The sequence below is a fragment of the Xiphias gladius genome, chromosome 23, assembly GCF_016859285.1.
Source record: "Xiphias gladius isolate SHS-SW01 ecotype Sanya breed wild chromosome 23, ASM1685928v1, whole genome shotgun sequence".
NCBI classification, from domain to species: domain Eukaryota; kingdom Metazoa; phylum Chordata; class Actinopteri; order Istiophoriformes; family Xiphiidae; genus Xiphias; species Xiphias gladius.
Window position 1 is genome coordinate 3,868,344 of NC_053422.1, and position 23,228 is coordinate 3,891,571.

The 23,228-nt window shown below is 46.1% G+C and overlaps 1 protein-coding gene across 1 annotated transcript in view; it reads right to left on the bottom strand.

Moving 5' to 3' along the window:
• The window catches only part of ppargc1b (peroxisome proliferator-activated receptor gamma, coactivator 1 beta), a 97,476-nt gene extending 75,962 nt beyond the window's left edge, over positions 1-21,514 (bottom strand). Inside the window, exon 1 of the mRNA XM_040120004.1 lies at positions 21,377-21,514. Within this exon, the coding sequence (XP_039975938.1) occupies positions 21,377-21,457 (81 nt within the window). The 5' untranslated portion in view covers positions 21,458-21,514. The remainder of the gene's footprint in view (positions 1-21,376) is intronic.
• Between the last annotated feature and the right edge of the window lie 1,714 nt (positions 21,515-23,228).

Genomic DNA, 23,228 nt, shown 5'->3' on the forward strand with positions numbered 1-23,228 from the left:
GCCATTATGGCTGGATTTGCCCACACAAACACACAGCTACACACACACACACACACAGCTACACACACACACACTATTCATCTTTGTTCTGCATCTGGTCATTTCACTCTTTCTATGCCAATTATAAATAAACAATAATACCATTGTAATTTTATAAATAAACGACACAAATGCATTTACAAAACCAGTAAATAGATAAAAACAACACATTTATTAACCCTTTACTATTCCACCTGCAGGATTCTACCACTGTGTAGAACTTTCATTAGCACTGTGAAAATGTATATAAATAATCGTACTGTAATGTCCGTGTCAATAGCGTAGACTCTCACATTTATTCATCACAGTGGTCTGTTATAACAATAGTCCAAAAACAATGAATGTCAGCGCAACGGAACAACGGAAACCCTACAGACGTCAGCTAAGGTTTAAATGTCAGGTACATTTTTCAGTCAAATGCATGATAAAGGCCTGTGACGATATGAAACAGAAACCGCAAATTCTATCACTTAAGAAGCTGTAGCCACAGAATGGCTGACTTTTGTGCTTGATGAATGATCAATGATTGATAAATTATCCAAGCCGTTGTTTTCTCAGCACCAGTTTGACATTTAGTCATATTCACGCGGCAGAAAAAAAAAAAACCTCTTCAAGGAGCAGTAAAAGAAAAGTATGTTCCGTCTAATTTTTCATTTTTTTGTCTCTCAGGCAGCAGCCGCTTCGGTAAATGTCCCTCCCTGTCTCCACGTCCGCAGCAAATCTTTCACCTGGCAGGCCGGAACTGGCCTTCACACACACACACACGCACGCACGCACGCACGCACGCACGCACGCACGCACACACACACACACACACACACACGCACTCGCACACACACGCGCGCACACGCACAGGCTCGGACAAAGCGCAGGTAGCAGGTTAGCTCTGAAAATGTCGCAGTAAATAACACAAAGGTTGGGAAAGGCAGCTGATGTGAGACCTTGTGTGTGTGTGTGTGTGTGTGTGTGTGTGAGAGATCATGTTTATAGTGGCAGAACGACCTTCACGCCACCACCTCATTCTATTACTATACTACCCTCATTCCCCTGTCTTTTATACACACACCTGCACACAAAACCCACACAATCGCACTGCTGCGATGTGTGTGTGTGAGAGAGAGGAGAGAGTTTTTTGCGTAGCACAACACAACCCTCAGTGTGTGTGTGTGTGTGTGTGTGTGTGTGTGTGTGCAAGCAACAGCTATGGTTCAGAAGAAAATAAGGGCAGATATCTGACTTTATCAAGCAGACTTGTTCCAACCAGGGATGTTGCAGTTCCTCTCTGACACACACACACACACTCGCTCAAGGAAACACATACTTCAAGTAAAAGGGGATAAATTATGGACACACACACCCTTGTCACTCCGGGAATTTGCAAATTCGTGGGTGTTTGACGAGCTGTAAAGTGTGTGTGTGTGCGCTTGTGCCTATGTGTGTGTAGGATGTTCTTATGCAAGTGTTAGTCATGGCGCCATTCTCGACATTTCTTAGCATATGAGAGGAAACCGGCAGATTTGCTTCCAGTCGATCATCGAGGAAGCCAGAATACCACACGCGGTAATGAAGTCATGCCTCGGTAGAACTGGGAGAGATCGGACACTGATCTCGGTATCGATACTGGGATGAGTGAACGGCGGATGAAAGTAGCTCTACGGGATGCTAATGTCAGATTTTCTCACAGGCGGAGCTGGATTATTACAGCTGAGATATGGTTTAATTCCAACTGAATTTTGTAATAATTAAAATCACTCATCAATGTAACGCTTTAAGATTTGGAGTATAAAACTATGTTGCGGCACTTTACCTTTAACCTTTATGCGAGTTTGCACCTTGCTCCTTGTCGGCAAACCTCTCTGCTTGTTTCGCTTCACGGCGAACTACAGAGGCTTGCCAACAACAGCCATGTCGGACTCCTTCGACAGACCCTCGGGAGAAACGGCTGTTTTGAAGTACCGTCGAAACACGTTTAACATCCCAACTTTTCTCCAAACGAAGCAACGTCTGCAACGTGTCTACGATTTTTGATCCGTATATTTTGTCTCCTTCTCTTTGCTATTAATTGCCTCGCGATGGCTCAGATCTCCCCTGTGGATTTTCTGAACATCTTACAACCGGGCAGTGAAACATGAGACAACTCGACAGACCGTTCAGTGGATCCGTTAAGAGATATCATGAATGACACTGAAAGGCCTGATAAAGTAGACCTGTTTCACATGTACTATAGGTTGCTGTTAACTAGTAAATGTCAGTGGATTTATTTAGATCTCCAGATTTGCCACCCTGAAACAGCACCATTAAATTCAATGCTCAAATTGAGTCGGAGACAATCAGCACGCCACTGCCCCGATTTATGAACTGAAGACCTCCAATATGGCTGCCAGAGGGAGCATTACATCACCTGCGAGCTCTCTATTCTGCATGCTAAAGTGACTACATCCAGACGACGGCGGTGCTTAAAACCCGATTGGGTCTTTTGTTGTTGTTTTTTTTGTTTTTTTCCTCAAATACTGCCACCGGAGCATCCCTGCACACAATACTCTGTTGCTTTGCCCGGACAGCTGAAAGTCTGTATTGATGGTGTCTCTTCCTGTTGCGCTGGTGGCCACGATACAAGAGCATGACCAGAGATTGAGGACACACAGAAAGCTCCAGAAAAGCCTTTCTCAGCCGGTTTCCGAGGTGTTCAGCTCCTCATTCAGCCGCTGGCAACGGGACTAATGAACCGGACCAAGGCTGCCATTCTAATGGGAGCAGGATAGAGACACACACACACACACACACACACGGGATAATCATTCAGCCTTCCTAGTAGGCGGTCCACTACATTACCGGACAATATGGCGGTAACGCCACCCAAACACGCATGAAAGCCACAAAAGAGAGAAGGCAGACCTGCCTGGCTCTGACCTGAGTACCAAATAGTATCACCCGGTGTTCCGACACGGGGCCAAACTGGGCCCGAGGAGCAACAGCGGCTACACGGGACCTGTCTTTAGGGCTGATTTCGCTGCAGGATGTGCTCGGTAGCCTGTGTTTGTAACCGGGGTCAACCAGGGGTAGTCCGATGGCATGCTCAGCAGAATATACCCAAAGAGCTATCTTGGGCTAATTAAGTCCGGTTTGCAGATTTCGCAGAACCCCTCTTCACCCTGCTTCCCACTAAGATGGCCGTAAAGGGCTTTCCAAGGCTTACTGATTACGCTAGCACCTGTGGCAATTTTCTGCTTAAAGAAAGAAAAAAAAAACCCTCAAATTTTTACCAGAAAAGAAGTCATGGGCGGGCATAGGACTTGTAAGACTTGTAACACATATTTTACATCTAAGGCCATTTTTGACTTTATTTGACATGGTGACTGCACCAGCTGAATAAGCTCCAATTCCTAGAGAGGCAATTTAAAAACACAGCGTGCAACTATTAGCAGGAAGATCAAAGGCCGGAGGTCTGGGTCTCTTTTTCCCAAAATCATATCTCCCAGAAGTAGACTGTGTAGACAAACGCTTTCCTCTGCCAAAATAATGAGACTCTTTCTTTACTTCACTATCTCCCCCTCCCACCCTCCTCACCTGTCTGTCTCTTTTTTGTCTACGCTCTCTCTTCCTCCCTCAGTCGTCTTCCTCTCGAAATCACCTGCAGAGGAATCGATAAGCTATCAGACCATGAAGACTCCCAGACTCTCTCTTTCTCCCTGTATTTCATGCTATGTCAATCTGCTATCAGCCTGCCTCTGACAGTGTTTGTACGCCTCACCCTGTCAGCGTGCGAGTGTGTGTGTGTGTGTGTGTGTGTGTGCCGTCAAACTAAATCCCACATTTGATTGACAAAACATCTATCGGTCACTTATGGTAACTTGTGTTTGTCACTGTGTGTGTGTGTTTGTGCGTGCGTGTTGCCCTAGTAACTGCTATCTCAAACCAGACAGCTCAAAACTGTTGGTAGGACAACATTCATGCGAAATGCAGGGAGACAGAGGGAGAAATAAGGAGCAACGCTGACATCAAAGAGAACAAAAATGAATCGGAAAAAAGGGAAAAGAGGGAAAGGAGTGACTACAGCAAATGGAGTGGAGGAGAGAAAAGAGAGGGAGAGAGACACAGCCACAGAGCAACCGGGAGAGAGAGTAAATGAAAAGTGAAAAGAGGGAGAGAGTTGAAACGAGGTCAGGCGCTGCTGAGAAAAGCACAAAGCTGAGCAGAGCCGAGGGAAAAGCATCGAGCAAGAGAGAGACACAGCAGAGGTGCGTGTGTGCAATAAAAAGAGAGACTAAAAAGTGTGCGATGACAAGAAAGAGGGGTGTGTGGAGACGGACGGAGGAAGGCCTGGGGCTTGAACATGCCGCACACACACACACACACACGCAGCGCTGCTGTGATTGACGGACAGGCGGTGGCGTGTCCGCGTCGCAGAGGAAAAACACTGAAACAAGTATCAATTAACACATTGACCGGCAAAATACTGACCAATCAACCAATTAACCAGCTGACTGACACATTAAAGAATCCTAATGACAACAAATACTGTTCATCTGGTGGAGCTTTTGTGCAGCGCAAATATCAATAAAGATGTTGTATTCAATACATTTAAAGGGATTTTTTTCCATTTTTCTTCTTTTCTTTTTCATCTCCTGTCCTCACAGTTTGATGGATTACTTATTTATTGGCGGGTTACACAGCGGCCACTGAAAATGTTCATTTCCTATTGGCTGCCGGTTGGCTGGTAAAATCCTATGACGGGGCAGATTCAGCCGAGCGGAACAGTACTTCTGTTTGATGCTGCGTTACCAATCAGAGCTGACTTAACTACTGTACAGGTTAAACTGACTGAAACAAAAATGAACTCACGCCAAACAAACTTTGTAGTTTACCGTAAATGAAGGACAATTTGAGCATAGCGTCTCTGTGTTAAGTGGTAATGGTATAAGAGCGATAATGCACTCAGAGGTGCCCTGATGTAGAAAATAATGTAATGATTCGACGTCAAGCAGATGCATTTATTCCACTTTCATGTATTTATTCCATCCATACATCCATTATCTGCACCCACTTATCCTGTGCGGGGTCGCACGGAGCAGAAGCCTATTCCGGCGCACGCCGGATGCCAGGCTGGGTACACCCGGGTTGCTGTTCTACCGCGTCTAGACAGACAAGCGTTCCCGCCCTGGCTAGAATGAAAATGAAAACGACCGTGTTGGTTTGAAATGTAGTGCAAAGATCTCTTCCACACACAGTGGCTCTGGTAAACGAACACTGAGTGTTAAACGTGTGAAGAAGAACTCCTAGAGCGAGGCGACAACAGAACCAGTACAATCTCCTCCTCCTGCTGGTCACTGAGGAGACACACTAAAAACACACACACGCTCATTCACGCCCAAACATTTATCCATGTAAACACATGACTTACTACTCTCAAAAAACAAACCCCCTTGCTCACAAACCTATAAAGAGATGCCTGCAGATACACAGGTTTAAACACCTAGTCACACAAACACACACTCACCACCAAGGAATTTGGTTTATTACCCATATTGCATCATAGTAGTGACACCCCCCCCGTTTGCAAACACTGATCGACGGAGAACGAGGAAAAACTTCCCATGCACTTCCAAATGGGTGCGCCAGTATTTTCTGAGTGCAATCAACGAGACGCCAGTCGTTCTTAATGTGCCGATGGGGATCGGCTTTTCGCTGCCCACAGACAGACGCAGGGTCTGACAGAGAGACTGCTCGCAAGGATAATAAGTCAGAGCTGATTTAAAATCACTACGTCATTAACCTGAGCCCGCTGCTCCCCACAGGCAGGTCTCAATTTTGTGATTACAGCAACTAATGTAAATTATTGGATCGATCTGGTCAATTTCTGCAGCACTGCGTGGAGTTTGAAGGGGTTTTCCTGATGGTAATTGTGACTGCCTCGTCGCTGCCAATTACGACTGTCTGCATAATAATGCCGCAATATTGAATACTGAGGTCTAAGGGACCTTAAATGAATTATTATTTAGGTAAACCTTTAGCAGGGTGGAGTAAAATGTACCACGTTTATTGTTTAGCAAATTTCTGTACGATGATATGACGGTGTTTTGTTTTTGTTCTAAAAAATTCCGCAATTTAAATCGATTATTCCAAGATTAGTGGGATTACACTCATAACAAAACTGGATATGGGACTCATTCGCTGCATTTAAATTACCTACTTAATTGTATTTTTATTTGATTTTCTATACATCTGCATAATATATACCAATATTATAGGAGTATTCTTGCCGATTGCCACCATATTGCCCAGCGAAAAACTGTTACTATCAGAAAAGGGCACTCAATTGTTGGTTCTGAGCCTTTGGTTAATTACACAGCCCCCGTGAAGCGGGTCTACACTTTTCGTGTGTGTAGCAGTAAATATGTATGCTCAGGCATTACTGTACGCCCGTGTCCATGTGTAGTGTGTGTGTGTGTGTGTGTGTGTAAATGCCATATCACCGTAGCACTGAGCACTGTGGTCACGCAAGCCCGAGCAGCCTTTGGGAAGTAGGTCAATGAGTGAGAAAGAGACAGGGATGAATAGGGAGAGGGGAGAGAGAGAGAGAGAGAGAGAGAGAGAGAATCCTGGGGGGCTATAACGCGGAAGAAGAAGAAGAAATAAGAACACACGCAAAGGCCGGGAGGAGAAGTGACAGTGGAAAGTTCCAGTTGGAAACAAGCAGGACGCCTGTTTTTACTGCCACACACACCATATATGGCAAGAATGTTAACTCGTGTGTGTGTGTGTGTGTGTGCGCAGCAAATCTGTGTGCGCCAGCGTGTTTGTATTTGCATCCCAAAGGACACCGAGGGGCCTCACCCACCTCTCCAGCTCTCTCCCTCTGCAGTCTGCAGGTAAACGCCTGCTGCTTGCTTACAACCTACACGCATGACTCACACACTCAAACACAGGGCGCACACCTCCAAACATTCCATCGCTAAGCCCAGCAGTGCCGCCTGGGCCCACGACTGCGAGCCAACTCCGCCCTGAAATGTTTACTATTATGAATTATCAGTTAAATTACACCACATTATCTGGAGAATAAATCACAATAAAAGGCCGTTACTTCTTGGACTCCTACACAGAGGCAATCAATCAAGTTCTGATGAGTTATTACATTAGTCGGCAGTTACTAAGTTACCGCAGGGCTTGTAATGGATGATCTCTTTTATTTTGTGGGCCGGAGATAGACTCAGAGGTGGTGGCCCCAGCTATGCTACGGCTATCCAAGCCCACATGGAGATCTTGTAGTAATTATGACTGACTCGATGGTCACACACAGGTCAAAGGTGTTTGACAGGGACGGGTGCACATCTGTACCAAGGAACCTATTTATAAACACACACTCCCTGCTGTGGCACGCGCACACACACACACACACAAACGGACAAGTTCATAGACATTAATGTGCCTTTTATCTGAGGAGGCAACAACAACTAAAAATAACAACAAATGGCTTTTAAAGTGGAGTAATGGGAGAGGAGAAATGCTGAGTGTGTGTGCTACTGCACTGAATCATATTGACCAACGTTGTACTGAATGTGATAGGCTGTGTTTCTAGATAACTGCAGATAGCTAAGTGAGTGCGTGCGTGCGAGCGTGCGTGCGTGCGGGCGTGCAGGTGTACGCTCACACCAATCTGTGCTTGTCTTCCCCTGGCACCTGGTTGCCACGGCTATATGCCACCCTGGCAACAATGTGTGAGTGCATTATGTGTGTGTGTGTGTGTGTCTTTGTATATGTGTGCTTGTGTCTGTGTGTGTGTGTGTGTGTGTGTGTGTGTCCTCATGCTCCCTTATACCGTGCCATGGAAATTTCCTTTAACCTTTTCTCTCATTTACGCCGTTGCCCTTGAGAGCTCAAACACACACATCAACCAACACTAAGTCACACACACACAAACACACACACACACACACACACACAGGAGGATGCAGTACGCAACGGTTTGTGTTTGACTCTCAAAGCCAACACATCTGATTAACAGTCACATGATTTATTATGTGTTATTACCACTCCTGCTACTACAAGTAGCCTACTACCACTGCCACCACTGCTGCTTCTGCTGTTGATAGTACAACACCTTCCACTAATACTACTACTTCTAAACCTACTACACTGCCACCACTGCTAATACGACTGCCTTTAAAACAATTGCTGTTGATAGCACAGCACTAGCCTACTACTGCAGGTGGTATACTGCCGTCACTGCTACCACAGGGCTTCTACAATGGCTTCACTACCGCTGTTACTAGACAAACTACTACGGCTTCTGCTATTGCTACTACAACAACTGCTTCAAAAACTAATACATTACCATCACTACTACTAATATTAATACTACTACTACTACTACTACTACTACTAGACTCCTACTGACACTACGCCTACTTTTGCTGCTGCTTACACTTCTACTACTAATTCTACTGATCCTGCTGTTTGTATGTCCGCTCCGATTATTAATTAGTATTTCTAGCATTGTTACTACTACAGTACCAATGGTAGTGCTAATTAGGGTTCCACAATGACCGCATCTGCTCCTGCTCGGTCTGCCCCCGCTACATCTACTGTTGCTAACATTTTTTGCAACCATTACTATTGTGTGCGGGTAATAAGTTAGTGTATTAACAAGCCTACGTCTCTGCTGCTGCACTGCTCCTACAACTCCAGCAGGGGAAGCATTTAGAAACTCTGCATTACCCATGAATGCACCGTGTAATCCCGAACCTTGTGAAGCATGAGTTGTAATCACATACAATAATCCCTCTGAACCACTGGATTATTGGGAGGCAAAAGACACACTGGTATACACATTTTGATTGGTAGACTACCAGTAAGTGTGTGCACATTTATGTGTGTCACCTCTTCAGCCCGGCAGGCTATAGTGCCGGTGTCAGAGGAGAGATGATGTGTTTGTGCAGTTGGGTGCTCGCCCGTCGACTGTCCAGACGTCTTTACAACTCGATCTGTCTGTCGGCTAAGTCGGGGCAAACCCCAGCCAAAACACTGGCAGGACGTCAATGAAAGAGACGGGGCTACGTTGCGGGCTGTGACAAAAGCCCAAACCAATTTTAGAGCAGCAGTTACACCTCCAGCTCTAATTCAGCCCTCATTCATCTCCCATGTTTTTTTTTTACAATGTTACACATCATCAAAGTCTCAATTTTAACAACAGCAGAAAGTGTCAAAGTCTAGTTTTTTAACTGTTCTAGACAGTGAACAAGTCCTACTTTTTACAGTGGCAGATAAGTTCAAATGTCACGTTTTACAGCCGTAGACGACATTAAAACCTTATTGCTGAAGATTTAATGCAAAAAAGGAATTCTGTATTCTGTAAGTATAATCATAAGCATAAAAGCATAAAAGCTTGACTCTTTGCAGTATCAACCATCCCTTGATAGAGATGCAATTAAGAGTCAGTTGTCTGAACTTTAAAAAAACTTTCATAGGATTTTAAATACCGAAATTATATTAGCAGTAGTACAGTTGTATAATTCACTTTTTAAAAAGCAGCGACTGCAACTGTAATTATACACTGTGCGATGCCCAGATTCCTCACATCCAATCCCACCCACTTCCATTTTCCGTTAAATGCTTCAAATGCCACTTCCTGTACAAATTTGGAGAGATGGCTAACATCAGACTCTGTGCGACGCTGACCTGTCACTATGGTATCATTATCCCTCTCGTCTCATCTGCCTCTCATCTCGTCAGATTTTAGAAACAGACACAGCCCTCGGTACGCTCTTTCTGCTTTAAAATAAGACATTTCCCTGGCGGCTGCCCCGATGATAAATCAGGTAACGGAGGAGGAGAGCTTTAAAGAAATAGGGCAGCCAGCTAGCACGGTGACTGCTGGGCCTCCACACGCTTTCCTACAAAGCCCTGAGCTGCCGGGTGAGATTGGATTCCCTCTCCTTCAACCCCTTCCTATCTCCCTCAGGTGTTGCACAGAGCTGGTGTGTGTGTGTGTGTGTGTGTGTGTGTGTGTGTGTGTGTGTGTGAGCGCATGTGCAGAGAATGACAAATTGTCTCAAGCTCATGTTGACACTATCAATATAGCAACAGGGTCCCTGTGATGAATACAAATTGCAAGTAAAGGTTAGCTAAGGACACGTGGCATAAACACACACACACACACACACACACACACACACACACACACACACACATCTGCACATTTACACAAAAGCTTAACATAAGTGCCTGGATAAAAGTAGGAAAAAAGCCTGAAATTTGAGAGAAATTCAGATGAGGGACGTATGCATGCATCATTTCTTTACAGCGAACATATGAAACATATATACGCCCACTCATCCTGTGACTCTGCATGTCATCGCACATGCATCGAAGAATGGACAGTCTTAACACAACACAATGCCAATTTATCGACCCTCTGAGGCAAAACCTAGAGATAATGCACACAACATACAATATCAATATGTTGATTTTTGAAGCAAAGACAACTGGAATGACAATATTTATACAGGAACAACAGAAAGACGTCCAAAATGTGCTGATTATAAGGTAAATACAACATTATGAGTTTAAGGAAATGCTCCAGAACCTGTCACAGAGCAAAAACTTTCTTTTGGGCTCCAACTGGGCCCCGTTTCCCGTCCTCATAATTGTTAATTGTCTCCAAGTCCCCCCTGTATATGCCCAAAGACCCAGAAACCAACCAGTGTTGGAATAACGCTACCAGGCCTGACACTGTCTTTGTTGTCAATGCGTTTGTTGTAATATGGCTAAACAACTTTTATTTGGGAACATTTTCCCTGTGAGCACAGTATAAACTAAAATACGTAGGGTGTTAAACTAGATTTTGAGACAATAAAGGGCGACAAAGAATAGGTAATAATACAGGACCAACCTTATTTTATATTCTCCTAGTTGCAAACCCTTCAACAACTTTGCAAAAATCAAATTAGGATTGCAACTAATAGTAGTTTTCATTGTTAAGTAATCTGGTGATTATTTTCTCACTTAATCTAATAATGACGAGTCTATTAAATGTCAGCAAATAGTTTGAAATTTTCATCACAGAGTCTCCTGGGCCCACGGTAACATCTACAAATGTCCAACCAATAGTCCAAATTCAATTCCCAATGATATAAAACAGAGAAAAGAAGGAAATATTTTTACCAGGGGAGGCTGGAAGCAGAGAATGGTATATATTCGCTTGATAAATTAATAAGCGGTCATCAATCATCAAAATATTTGACATTTAATTTTCCGTTATTTGACTTATGGATAACTCAACTAGACATTTGGGCTCCCACAACGGCCTTACCAGAACACTTCCAAAACTGAAAAAGGTTCTCGGTTGGAGTCCCGCAGCGGCAAGTGCAGTTTATGCCACTGACGTAACCAAGAACCTGGACGTACTCACCATCAGTGAGCCGCAAAAGGTTAAATGGTATGTAAATGATGATTTAATGATAAGTAACCAACATGATAAATTGTATGGGGTCTGCTGAGCATCTGAACTTGGCATAAAGATAAGAACCATAAAAAAAGAGAAGGAAAGGAGGAAGAAAATACGGGGAGAGGTTATAACAGTGAATCACAGCATCAACTGGAAAGTATATAATCTGTATTAAAACTATAGCCTGGAGAGCGTGAGGGAGAGAAATGAGATGGAGGAGAAGTTCACATCTTCACATCCCACTCTGGTTTGAGTCACGGTGAAAATGGCGACAACCTGGAACACGACGAGGAACCAAATAGATTTTCATATAAATTGAGACGGCAAAAGGCAGCCGACGAAAACCTAATAAGACTCTTGCTCACTAGTGTCTCTTTGCTGTTGGTTTTTTTTTTTTTTAACTCCCTTAGCGCTTCCTCTCTCTTCATCTCTTTCTCCCACAATATCTGTTCCCTCTGCCTCTCACTGTAACACACGCAATGAAGCCATTGTGCGTGTCGGACACTTTGCACAGCTGAGTGCTGCTCTGTTGCTCCCCCCCCGGGGGAAGAAGAAGCGTTTGGAAAATCCTGCAGGGTGCATGCAAGATGGGACGCAAACTGGATTTACAGATTCTGCAGTAGTTCCCAGTCTATGAAGACCTGCCCCGTCCACGTCCTGATCTGAGGGGGAGTTTCTTCTGCTGACACTGTGACCTCGGACCATTCCTGTTCCCCGTATGCCTCAGGCTTTTGTTCCACTTACGTCCTCCGGAGAATCAAAGTGAGATTACAGACCACAATGTCAAATCACACTACCAATATAACTAAGGCATCATAAGCTGCTTCATTTCAGATTTAAAACTTCATTCACTTGACTCAAAATCAGCCCTGGTACACGCTGCGATGGTAAACCAGCCTACAGAATAACGCTACATAATCTCCGTAGGTCCAAATTAAGGCTAAATGGAGGCAGAAACAGGGCCTTATGGAACCCTGATAGTGGAACTAATGAAGGTCTGTGTTTGGCCCTAAACCACGCTGGTCAGTTAGCCTTTCCTAGCCCCGTCTATCCCTCTGCTGGGAACCAGGCTCAGGGTTAGCACTCGCTGCCTTACTGCGTTCTGTAGCAGCAACCAGAGACAGAGCTACATGATTAAAAGGGAAGGTGTCAATGACAAATTATCATGATGGAAATCAAGGGATGGATCATAGTAATAATAAGGTTCCACGATTGGTGGCAAGCAGTAAATGAATGTGGGTGATATCTAGTCACTATCTTTCCTGTGTGAGCCGCATAATTAATCATATTAAAATTGCAATTTGGATTCATATTGCCGTGCAATCTCAATGAAATCAATTCTGCCATATTTGCATTAGCAGGGAGATCCGCCGCATTAAATGTAGGGCTTGTAATCACCCCTGACCTGCATCAACAAATGACCAGATGTGATAAAATGCAAGCAAGCATCCTGGACAGAAACTTAGAACAAATCTAATCTCAAAAATTGTCACTTTCCTCTGCTTGGAACTTTTTCATGTTCAAAGAAGGTGAGGAGGATCAAAGACACGCATTTTGCAAAATACAGTAGTTGCAGTATGGTACAGATTTATACAACTGCTCGACATTAAAAGGTTGATAACGAAGCCACCGATGGTATGAAAACAGCTGGTTTTTGACGGACTGCGCCAACATTAATGACAGGTGCCCTGGACATTACATGAGCACACCAGAAAAGATCGAAAAGGAACAAGGAGATTACAGAGGCACTTTCACAGTTTCCTTAATTTCCTTAATGGTTGCAATCTCAGTTCTGAGTAGGAAACATCCAGGTCTCGTTAAATCCAGAATTGTGTGTGTGTGTGTGTATGAGTGTTAGCTGTGGCCTGTAGTGCCAAGCAGGCCGCGAGTGAGCAGCTGATGAATCACCGAGCAATTAATTATTGAGAAACCCCTCACCTGCCTCAGCTGGTATGTTAGCTAGCAACAGCACAGTCCAACGTGTGACACACAGAAACACACATACACACATGCGGTTTATGATCCTTGCTTACAGGCACACACACACACACACACACACACACACACACACACGGGCCCACAGGGATTTGGGGGGGGGGGGTCAGCATCTAAGCCGGATGCCTGATGAACCTCACAGGGATTTGGGAGGAAGCGGCTATATTCCCAGCACCCACTCTGACGCACACATATACACGATGAGGAGCAACCACACCTAAACTACACTTGCACACACAGAGATATCCACTACAATCACAGTAACCGCCAGTGAACAGCCAGCGTTAGTTTAGGAAACATTACCCAGACCAGCGTCAATTTTAGTGGCAACAGAACGAAGCCATATCCGTTTCTTCCATTTAACAATGTGAAATTCATCTTAGCACAGGAAATGCAATGACAAAACATGCACGCTGCAAATCAAACACAGCTGGCCAGAAAGAGACGACCGAGATGCTGAGTGCATCTCCAAAATAATCCTTCCTTCACTTCCCCATCCTACTCTCTGAGGGGAACATTGTGTTTTATCTCTTGACCCTCTGACCCTTGACCTGCTCACTGTAGGTTGCCGAACTCTGCTGCCTGCAGTGTTCTCACTGTGATTCGCTCAACGTAGCAGCAGCAGCTACAGCGCAGCCCCGAGACGTTAAATTAACTGTAATCCATAAAAATGTAAATGCAGCCTAAACACTGCGCCTCACACTGCATTTGCATGCCTAATCTGTGTATGAGCAAGTGACGCTCGTGAGCTCGAGTGTGCGTGTCCGGCACGCGCTGACAGCAGGGACAGGTGAGTCACTGTAGGGCTGCTAGCCGAACACATTGCACTGCAGCACTGCACATCACGACTCAGGCAGACAGAAGAGGGGCAGGGAGAAAGATAATGACACAGAGCTGGGCATGAGCGACGAGGGAATAAGAGACGGAACACCTGCAGGAGAAATACAAGGGAGTCACAACAAAAATCTGGGAACAGAGAAGGTGACGGACAAGATGTAGGCAAGGAAAGCTTTCCGTCCGTCACAGTGTAAATCCCAGTCACTGCCAATAACACCTGTATCCATCAATCCTGGGTGGAACTTCAAAGCCTTGTTATTTATACACCTGTTTGTCCGCCTGCCTACCTGACCTACTGGATCCCTCACTCTTCTCTGCCGCCGTCCAATTTATACCTGATCTATCAGCCTGCATCATGAAAGTGATGCGCCGACCCCCTGGCAGACTCGGTACAGATGCACTACTAGGGTGGTTTATATACCACGTAAATCAGCATAAGGCTGATGAGTGTATGCGTGTGTCACTGGTTCATCCAAACCGATATCTATGAGGGGAGACACCTGATGAATTATTGTTTCTATTCACACCCATTCAGGTCGGTCAGGTTTCTGCAGGAGCCTTTACACTGCATTTAAAAAGGACTAATCCCCCTTTTCTTCCTTTGCTTTTGGCCTCTATCTTTCACACTTGTTTGCCCAGCACTGCACTTTCCACAGTTTGGCATGTTTTTTCGCCACGACTGCTCGTGCTAAACTCATAGCTGGTGGTGACATAACCAAAAAGGACAATAAAAGCGTCTTTTTCTGCGTGGGATGAGCTTCCAGACAGCAAGAGTTCAGCCGGTCAAAAAGCTTTCATGAAATGACCCGTGTTGTAGTTTGAATAACCTATTTTATATCAATTAGCCGTAGTGAGCGGGATACTTTTGATTCACGTGAAAATTATGCAGAAAGTATGACTGTAACAGCAAAAGAGGATACTTATGTCCCACAAGGGGTGACTAAAAGCTTACAAACTTGACAAAATGGCGTCCACCTATCCCTGCAGAATCATACTATCGAGCCAAATCCAGCTATACAGTTAAATGTGGTCGGTACGGGACCGTGCGGCTTCCGATCCACAATTGGATAGGATCACCTGATGGCCAGGGATGGGAGCTGAGTGCCTGCTGCGTAGGAGCGCGTGCACACAGACGCGTCATGGATAAAGTGCTGGCTGACAGTATGAGGCTCTGCAGGGCTACACAGCAGCACAGTAATGGCTTTACTTTTTTTTATTAGGTTTTCCATTTGGTACGTGGAGCTGTCCTTTCAGAGATGCAATGAATGTTTTAAACACTTAAAAAGATGAGTTTTATCTCGATAAGTCTAATGATAATAACACGCAACTTGGAGCACAGCGGCGGCAAACCTGGAAGCAATGAGTAATTTGCTGATGTCTGGGGACAAGCGGTTCTTTAAAAGTTTCTCATTTATTCTGACCTTCAATTCACATCGCGTTCCTGTCTCAGGCTCGGACTGGTCCTGTCTTTGTGGTTTTTTTGGTCACGCCCCTCCAGTTAAGTGTTAATTTAATGGGTGTGCAAAGCTGGCGCTGACAGTCTAGATCAAGTTAAGCAACCTTTATCAATTCCACATGACACAGAGGCTTTGAATCCCAGAATCTGTCAGACATTTTTTTAATCTGACCACGTTTTTTACTGTAGAACGGTACAGTGGCGAAACTTGGATGCCCTCTTTGCTATTAAACTTTTATGATCCCTGTGAGGACACAGGTGCAACTGGTTTTACTCGACAATTTCACGTCCAGACTTGAATAAACTTGACCAAGAGAAAGTCAAACATGAGTTCAAAGAACATGTAGCTCGCTGATAAAGATGTGTTTGTCACATTGTATTCTGATTTTTAGAGGTGGATGTGCAATTTTCAAATGGGAAATGGGAGCTTCCACATTTTCTCACTGGACACCGACACGTTCACACGTGACTTTACTCCGTATGAGCAAGGGTTGCTTAACTGCCACACTGAACAGCAGAGCGGACTAGATGAGCCGCGGCTAATATTTTACTAGCATGTGCCCTTCGGCTGGTCGTGTCCTGTTACAGCAGGACGTAGTCACTGACGTTCAGTCAGCCTGATCGTCCCAGAGTCAATCCCCCAAGACTGACCAAGGCTGGCCCTCAACACGCGGTCAATGATTAGCACTGAAACTGGTTTGAGAGGCCGACTGCGCTCAGCCGTTCAACAGGTCCAGTCGTGTAGCCGGACACGGACGCGTGAATAATTAAAGGCAAAACCTGAATAAATGAGTAGAGAAACAATTAAAAAAATGCAGGAGCCTCCACACAGGTGCTCTTCGTGGTACAACTAGAAGGGCACTCAGAGAACGCAGACCACATCCACCAGACTTCAGGGGAAAAACAGGACTCCCCGCAATATTTCAAACGGACCCGCTGTCCAAAAATGCTGAGAATGGCCGCTGTCTCGTTTTGTAGACGCTTTTTTGATGAACGACTCGTGTTTCAGCAGTTAAATCCTTTTAATGTGAAGCTGCAGCAGTAGGAAATGTTTGGTTTGCATTAGCAGTAACTTAACACAACATTTTCACTAGGAACGGTGCCACAGACACCCAGTTCGTAAGACAAGGACAAATCCACGGTTGCCTGCTTTTGCTGTTTTTGAAAGGAAAAATGATTCAAATCTGATTTGTGATTCATTTCAGCAGCAGGCCATCTGACTGGTTTTGTGTTTAAGTTATTTCAGGATCATATTACTATCAACATGTCTGCTGAACGAGGCTGCTGGCTAGTCGGGCTAGCTAACAACTCTTCAGGTTGACTGAGTGTCTTTTGAAACCACAGCTCAAATCAGAATAATTTTGCGGTGGAGGCTGAAGAAAAGACAGGTTCTCGTGTCAAGTCTACCTTATCTGATCTTTCACTTATCCATAGCTGCAGGGGACCACAACAACCTTTTCATGCTGACCTAAATTCACCCACAGAGTGACTGAAAGAGTTAATGCACAAATGATTTGAATCGACAAAGCTGATGTGTCTTTCACTTTCACAGTCCTCTAAATCTTTACCAGACACACTGATGTCACGCTCAGCTGCAACAGAGTACGTTTTGCCGGTGTGCCGGCAAAAAATGGCGGCAGAGAGTAAAGCCTCGGTCAAGCACCGGGATATCACACGAGCCCCTGGTCAACGATCTGCTGCGGTCGGATGTGACGATCACTTTGAGAGTGAATATTTTCAAAAACCGAAGACATGGTTACTGACTTCAGAAAAAAAAAATCAATCCTACTTTCACCGAGCTAGAAGTAGTATTAGTGCCTTAGTACTTGTAATGACAAGACATTGATTTTATGATGTAAACAATGAGGCAATATGTAAGAGTTATAATTATATCATATCATATTATATTATGCCTGAGAAAAAGTATTGCTTTATTTACAGAAATTAAATGTCCATAATTTTGATGGGAAGTTGATGTTGTTATTCTCTAGATACTTCCCAGAATCAGTCCTGACCTTCTCAGTGATTTGTTTGGATTTTAGTGTGTGAAAAAGAAATCAACCGAGCAACGCTGTCAAGTCGGCCAGTAAAATCACTGTTGAGCATAAGCCCTTCTTGACATTTATAGCCAACGATTTACATGGAAAGCAAACAATTTCGGTGTAACAGATTCAAATGTTCGGTCTTTCCACGTGCAATAAACCCACTTAATCTAAATATAGCACAAACTGCCTCCGAAATACAGGGAGACAGATAAAAGTCAGATTAAGTGTGCGAATGAGAAAGAGACGGGAAGATGAGAGGAGAGAAATTACAGTTAGCATGCGTACTGCATGTGTAAGGGTGAGCGAGAGAGGCAGAGACTGTGTGACAGAGAGTCGGGGCAGGCAGTCATATGCTGGGAAGATGAAGAGGAGGAGGGGGGGGGGGGGTTGGACTGCCTGTCACTCGTCTACGTCACGGGTAACGCCTCCCTCCCTCCCTCCCTCCCTCTCTCCCTCCCTCCCTCCACTACAACTCACGTGACTGCAGCAACCCTGTTCTGTAACTCCAGTCACGAGGATAGAGTAGTATTACAATAACCAGCCGGCAGGGCGAGCGGCACAGAGAGAGATGTGGAGGGGGGGCAGAGAAAGCCACCAGCCAGCCGTAATAACCCTGAGTAAATATTAACATATTAATGGTGCATTTGTAGAATTGATAACCTTATCGTTTCACACAAGAACTTAGCAGTGATACAACGTACAATTAGACCCCCCCCCCTCGTTCTCTATACTCAGGTTGCACTTTATCTTTCTCCCTCCGTGTCACTCAAGGACTTTGCAGCAATTCAGCACAAGCCCCAGAAGAAAGGTCTGCGAAGATTTTACAGCAAATATAACGGCACGGATGTCACGGCCAGCTGCCTTCCTTTGCTTCCCTCCTAGTTTGGTGACATATACCAAGTCTAGACTCCGTGTTTCTGTGCTTCCCATCAAACACACGCAGGCCGACACGCTCGGTATCTCTCAAAACGCTGGGCGCCGCACCCGACTTCAACGGGGTTTCTTCAGTTTTGAACAATGACTGGCGGCGCGGCGCGAGGTGACTGGTCGCCCGCCCGACAGAGGCCGGCGGTAGTGTCGCGGTGTCGGGTCAGACGTTGTCAAAGTGATAGGACTACTGTAATACACACATTACAGGAACATTAGCGTGAAACCACAAGAGCAGTAAGGACACAATCTTAGCAGCGATGTCTGGACGCATTACATCACTGCTGATCAACGCTGAGCGCCATATATTGTATAGGACATATCACAGACCTACAGATGCCTGTAGAGATGTTTGGTGATACCGGGGGGACACACTATTCCAAAATGGACGATAAAGCCAAACTCAATAGGCGGTTTATAAACAATAAGCTCATACGGGAATAGTATAGTTGAGTGGTGTCACAGGACATGTTCATATATCTATGTAGAGTCTCACTATCTACTTATTTTATACCACAGGATACTTGTGTAATTTGTGTTTCTTCCTCAGCGAAGCGCCGTCCCTTCTCATTTACCTCTTCACATCATGCAGTTCACATCTGTCTGTGTCTGTACCGTACGTATGTATGTGTGTGTGTGTGTGTGTGTGTGTGTGTGTCTGTGTGTTATGTGGAAGCACATGTCACTGCTGCACGATATAAATAGCCCACAGTCTCCCCGGATCCCCACCACACACCGATTTCACTTGCTTAAACTGCCAATCACTCACACACACACACACACACACACACGCATCGCATCCTCCGATGACCGTGCAATCACAGCGATAACCATCACCATGACGCAATCTTATGTCACACTGTGATGCGGTAAACACCGGGGTCCTATGCTCCGATGAGAGGCCGTGTTGTGGGTTGGCGTGCACGGCCGCAATCCGCGTTGTGTTGTGGGAGCGCGGCTCTACAGCAGTAGAAACACGGGGATGAGACCTGATACCTTCTGTTCTGTCGTTTTTTGTTTTTTTTCCCCCCACCAAACCCCGTTCGGAAATCTGCTGATTTAGTTTTTATTTCTACGTGCGCAGAAACGGCACGCACGATATTACACGGCCTTGAGATATTGTTAATCCCCAGCGTCTTCTAGTAAATTCGGAATAGGTTTTATATGCAAAACAACACTTAATCGCGATGAAATCTCAACTTCTCTAATTGTTTCACATCACTCGCTACCGCCCTCAGCGGGGTACTTTGGTAGGAGATTATATCGGGATTAACAGGGGGACCAGTTATAAACGTTCACGTAACAAAAGTGCTAAGCACCATATCCATTCATTTATAATATGAATTTCCGTTTTAGGGGCAATGCGTGGTTGCCAATACGCAAGGAAAACCCCGAACGGCAGAGATCCCTGAACGCAGTTCGGCGTCTTGATGTTTCCTTCGAATTTCAACGCCAAATCACCTCCCCGCAGCCCCGCCACTTGCTACGCTGTCCCCTAACGTCCGCCCTTCGGAGAAATCGCACCGGGGGTCCACCTTTTTCCGCCCCGACCAAAAGTAGACAACTGTGTGAACCAGACAAGTGTTTTGTAACCGTTACCAAACGGTTACGCAAACGATTACGAAAACTCAAAATCGCACCAACTTTCTCAGCCGCCCCCAACACACACACACACACACACACACACACACCCCACCGCCAACACCGATACCCCCGTCTCATTGCTTTGCATAGCACTATCTGATGAACTGGTCAAAGTGGAGAAATCCGAAGACTCGTGAGGTGGGAGTTGCTCAACTTTGCGGCGCGCCGAACGGACTGCGGAGACCCAACGAGGAGATCCGCGGATCCCCAGTGTTAAGCCCGCGGTGCCGTGGCAAGCGGCTTATAAAGGAGTGCAAAATAACGCTACACGGCCCCGCTGCGCGTCGCAGGGTTTCCGCAGACGGGCTCTTTATTGAACGTGGGCTCCGGCTCCGCGAGAAAAAAAAAATGACACGAAGCACGACACCCGTCCAAGCCGAGCGGCGCATCAAAAGACACATAGGTGTGTGTGTGTGTGTGTGTGTGTGTGTGTGTGTGTGTGTTTTCCTCGCCCGGGTCTGAGGGCTAACCGGTCCCGGAGCCAGTGGACACAATGTCACAGCCTCAGAACACCACAGTATTCCTCGGGCTGAGTCCACGCGTTCCGGGGCGCACCACGTGTCCAGGTCCCCGGCACCGAAATGAAAACTTCCCTCAAGAATGCGTCAAAAGTTTCGCCAGCGCCCCCCCTGCATACCAAATAATCCTCCCCGAGCAGCAGCAGCAGCACGCCGGCTGCCCCTCCGCTCCCGGCGCCAGCACGACAACATTTAGCCGTTGAATCCGTCCGATCCCCCGCGACCGGTGACATTTCCCTCCAGAAACACGTGAAAGCCCAGACGTCCAGACACAGTAGGCATTCACACACGCATACACACGCACACAGACCGAGGCGCCGGGGAGCGCTGTGCCGGGGTGATGCTGCCGGCGAGACGGGCGAGAGGCTCGCTTCAACCGGGCATAGCGTGCGCTGCGGCCGGCGACGCGCAGCGACGCGCCCCGGTCTGCAAAGCCCAAGGTCCCGCGCGTCCGCAGAGGCCGGGATCTTACCTGGCTGCCGGAGTTTTCTGTCAGGTAATTGAAGACAAAGGACGAGAGTTCCTCATCTAATAGTGGAGCACAGTCCGCCATCTTCTAGTGAATGACAAGCCGCGGAGCCAGAGAGCGGAGTATAGGAGGAGGAGGAGGAGCAGTGAGCGAAGGCCGCCTGCAGGGGGCGCATCTGTTTACACACAGAGGCAAACCAAGACATTAAAGACACGCGGCTCTCCAAAGTGGGGTCTGGGGACCCCCAGGGGCCAGTGAGACGACTCCCACAGTGAAATGAGGATTGAAGCTTGCTCAGAAACAGCTCCATAAAGCAATCCAAAGGCCGACAGGTCTCTCAGTGATTTCCCCATTTGTTTAGAGTATTTATAGACTGATTTATCCACGTTTATTACCAGCCCCAGCAGCGTTGCTGGTTTATGGTTTTGTGAGTCTGTGTGTGTGTGTGTGTGTGTGTGTGTCTCCAGGGGAAAATGTGGTCCTGGAGACACCTACTGTGGTGGGAACGACCACAGAGGCGGTTTTTTTTTAGTTGTTTATGTGTGTGTCTGTCTGCCAGTGGACAGATTTTTGTCAGCGCCGCGACCGTGCAGGACGCAGTCTCGAAACTTTACGGGTGTGTCGCTGAGAGCAAAACGAAGGCCGAGTCCTTGGCTACTCAGTACTCGCGGGCGTGGTCCGACCCATGGGTGCCGAGCACCCACGCGGTAACGCGGTGGGCAATAACTACCGAGGGCTCGCGGGTCAGCTCGTCGATCGGTGTCGCGGCTGGCGCGATCCCGCCACAAGAGATCATCTTGTTAATCTTAACAAAAACTCCGTATGCGGCACCTGAGAAAAACAACTCGACAATTTTTGCTCCTTGTCAAAGCCAAGCTAGCATGTAACACGGCTGGTCCTCCAGCTGGAAGCTGCCTCCATTCGGAGCTACTTCACTCATTACAACAGGCACAAAAATCCAAAGGGCCTGATCACTCAGGACACACTTGGTGGGCTTGAAAACCCTCGTGGCTCCGCTCTGCCGGTCAGTCACATGGCTAGCATAGTTGATGACAATTAGCTGATGCCGCTGCAGCTAAGGAAAATCCGATCCCTTTGGTGACGTAAGATGGACAGGAACAATGAACGACAACTTTTTTAACAGCACGGACGTCTGTCTGTGGTAAAGAAGTGCAGCGATGTAGGGTGTTTTTCAGATTTTAACCTTTTCCCAGCTATGGTTTGCTAAGCGCGCTTCTCTGAAAACCATGAGACTCATTGTCGGGGCAAGTTACTTGAAAGATGTGATCAATTACTCATTGCACATCCCTCATTGTAAATGTAGCTCACAATACTTTACTAATGCTTACTTTACTGATTACATTACGTTTGCCACCCAGCCCAGCGCCATCAAAAGTGCCTTTCAACAACTGCAAAGCCTCCACAGCCACTTTAGAGCTGGCCAGCCTACAGTTTGTCGGTATTTCCTGACCATCAACAGCTAGCGTAGCCCTGGTGACATGTGCTGTCGTTGAAAGCATTTTCAAAAAGGCTCCTCTCCGCCGTTCGAATCACATCCCGTGTGATCGGAGCTATGCTTCTACCTCCCTCCTCTGCAGTTGTATCATAATTTGCATTGATAGCTGCACATGCGTCAAGTAAAACCAGAGCTCTTTGGTTTCGTTTTTCATGTGTTTGTGTGATGAAAACATTTCAGCAGCAAATTGCTTTTGCTAGGAGAATTTTGACTATAAATACAAACCAGTAACCGCGTCTGATCAGTTTTATGTCAGTGAGTCCTGCAGTTTGCAGGAACACAAAGGCAACGGGGATTGAATGAGATCCCAGAGTTCCAGTCAATGAGCACGGAGGTGCC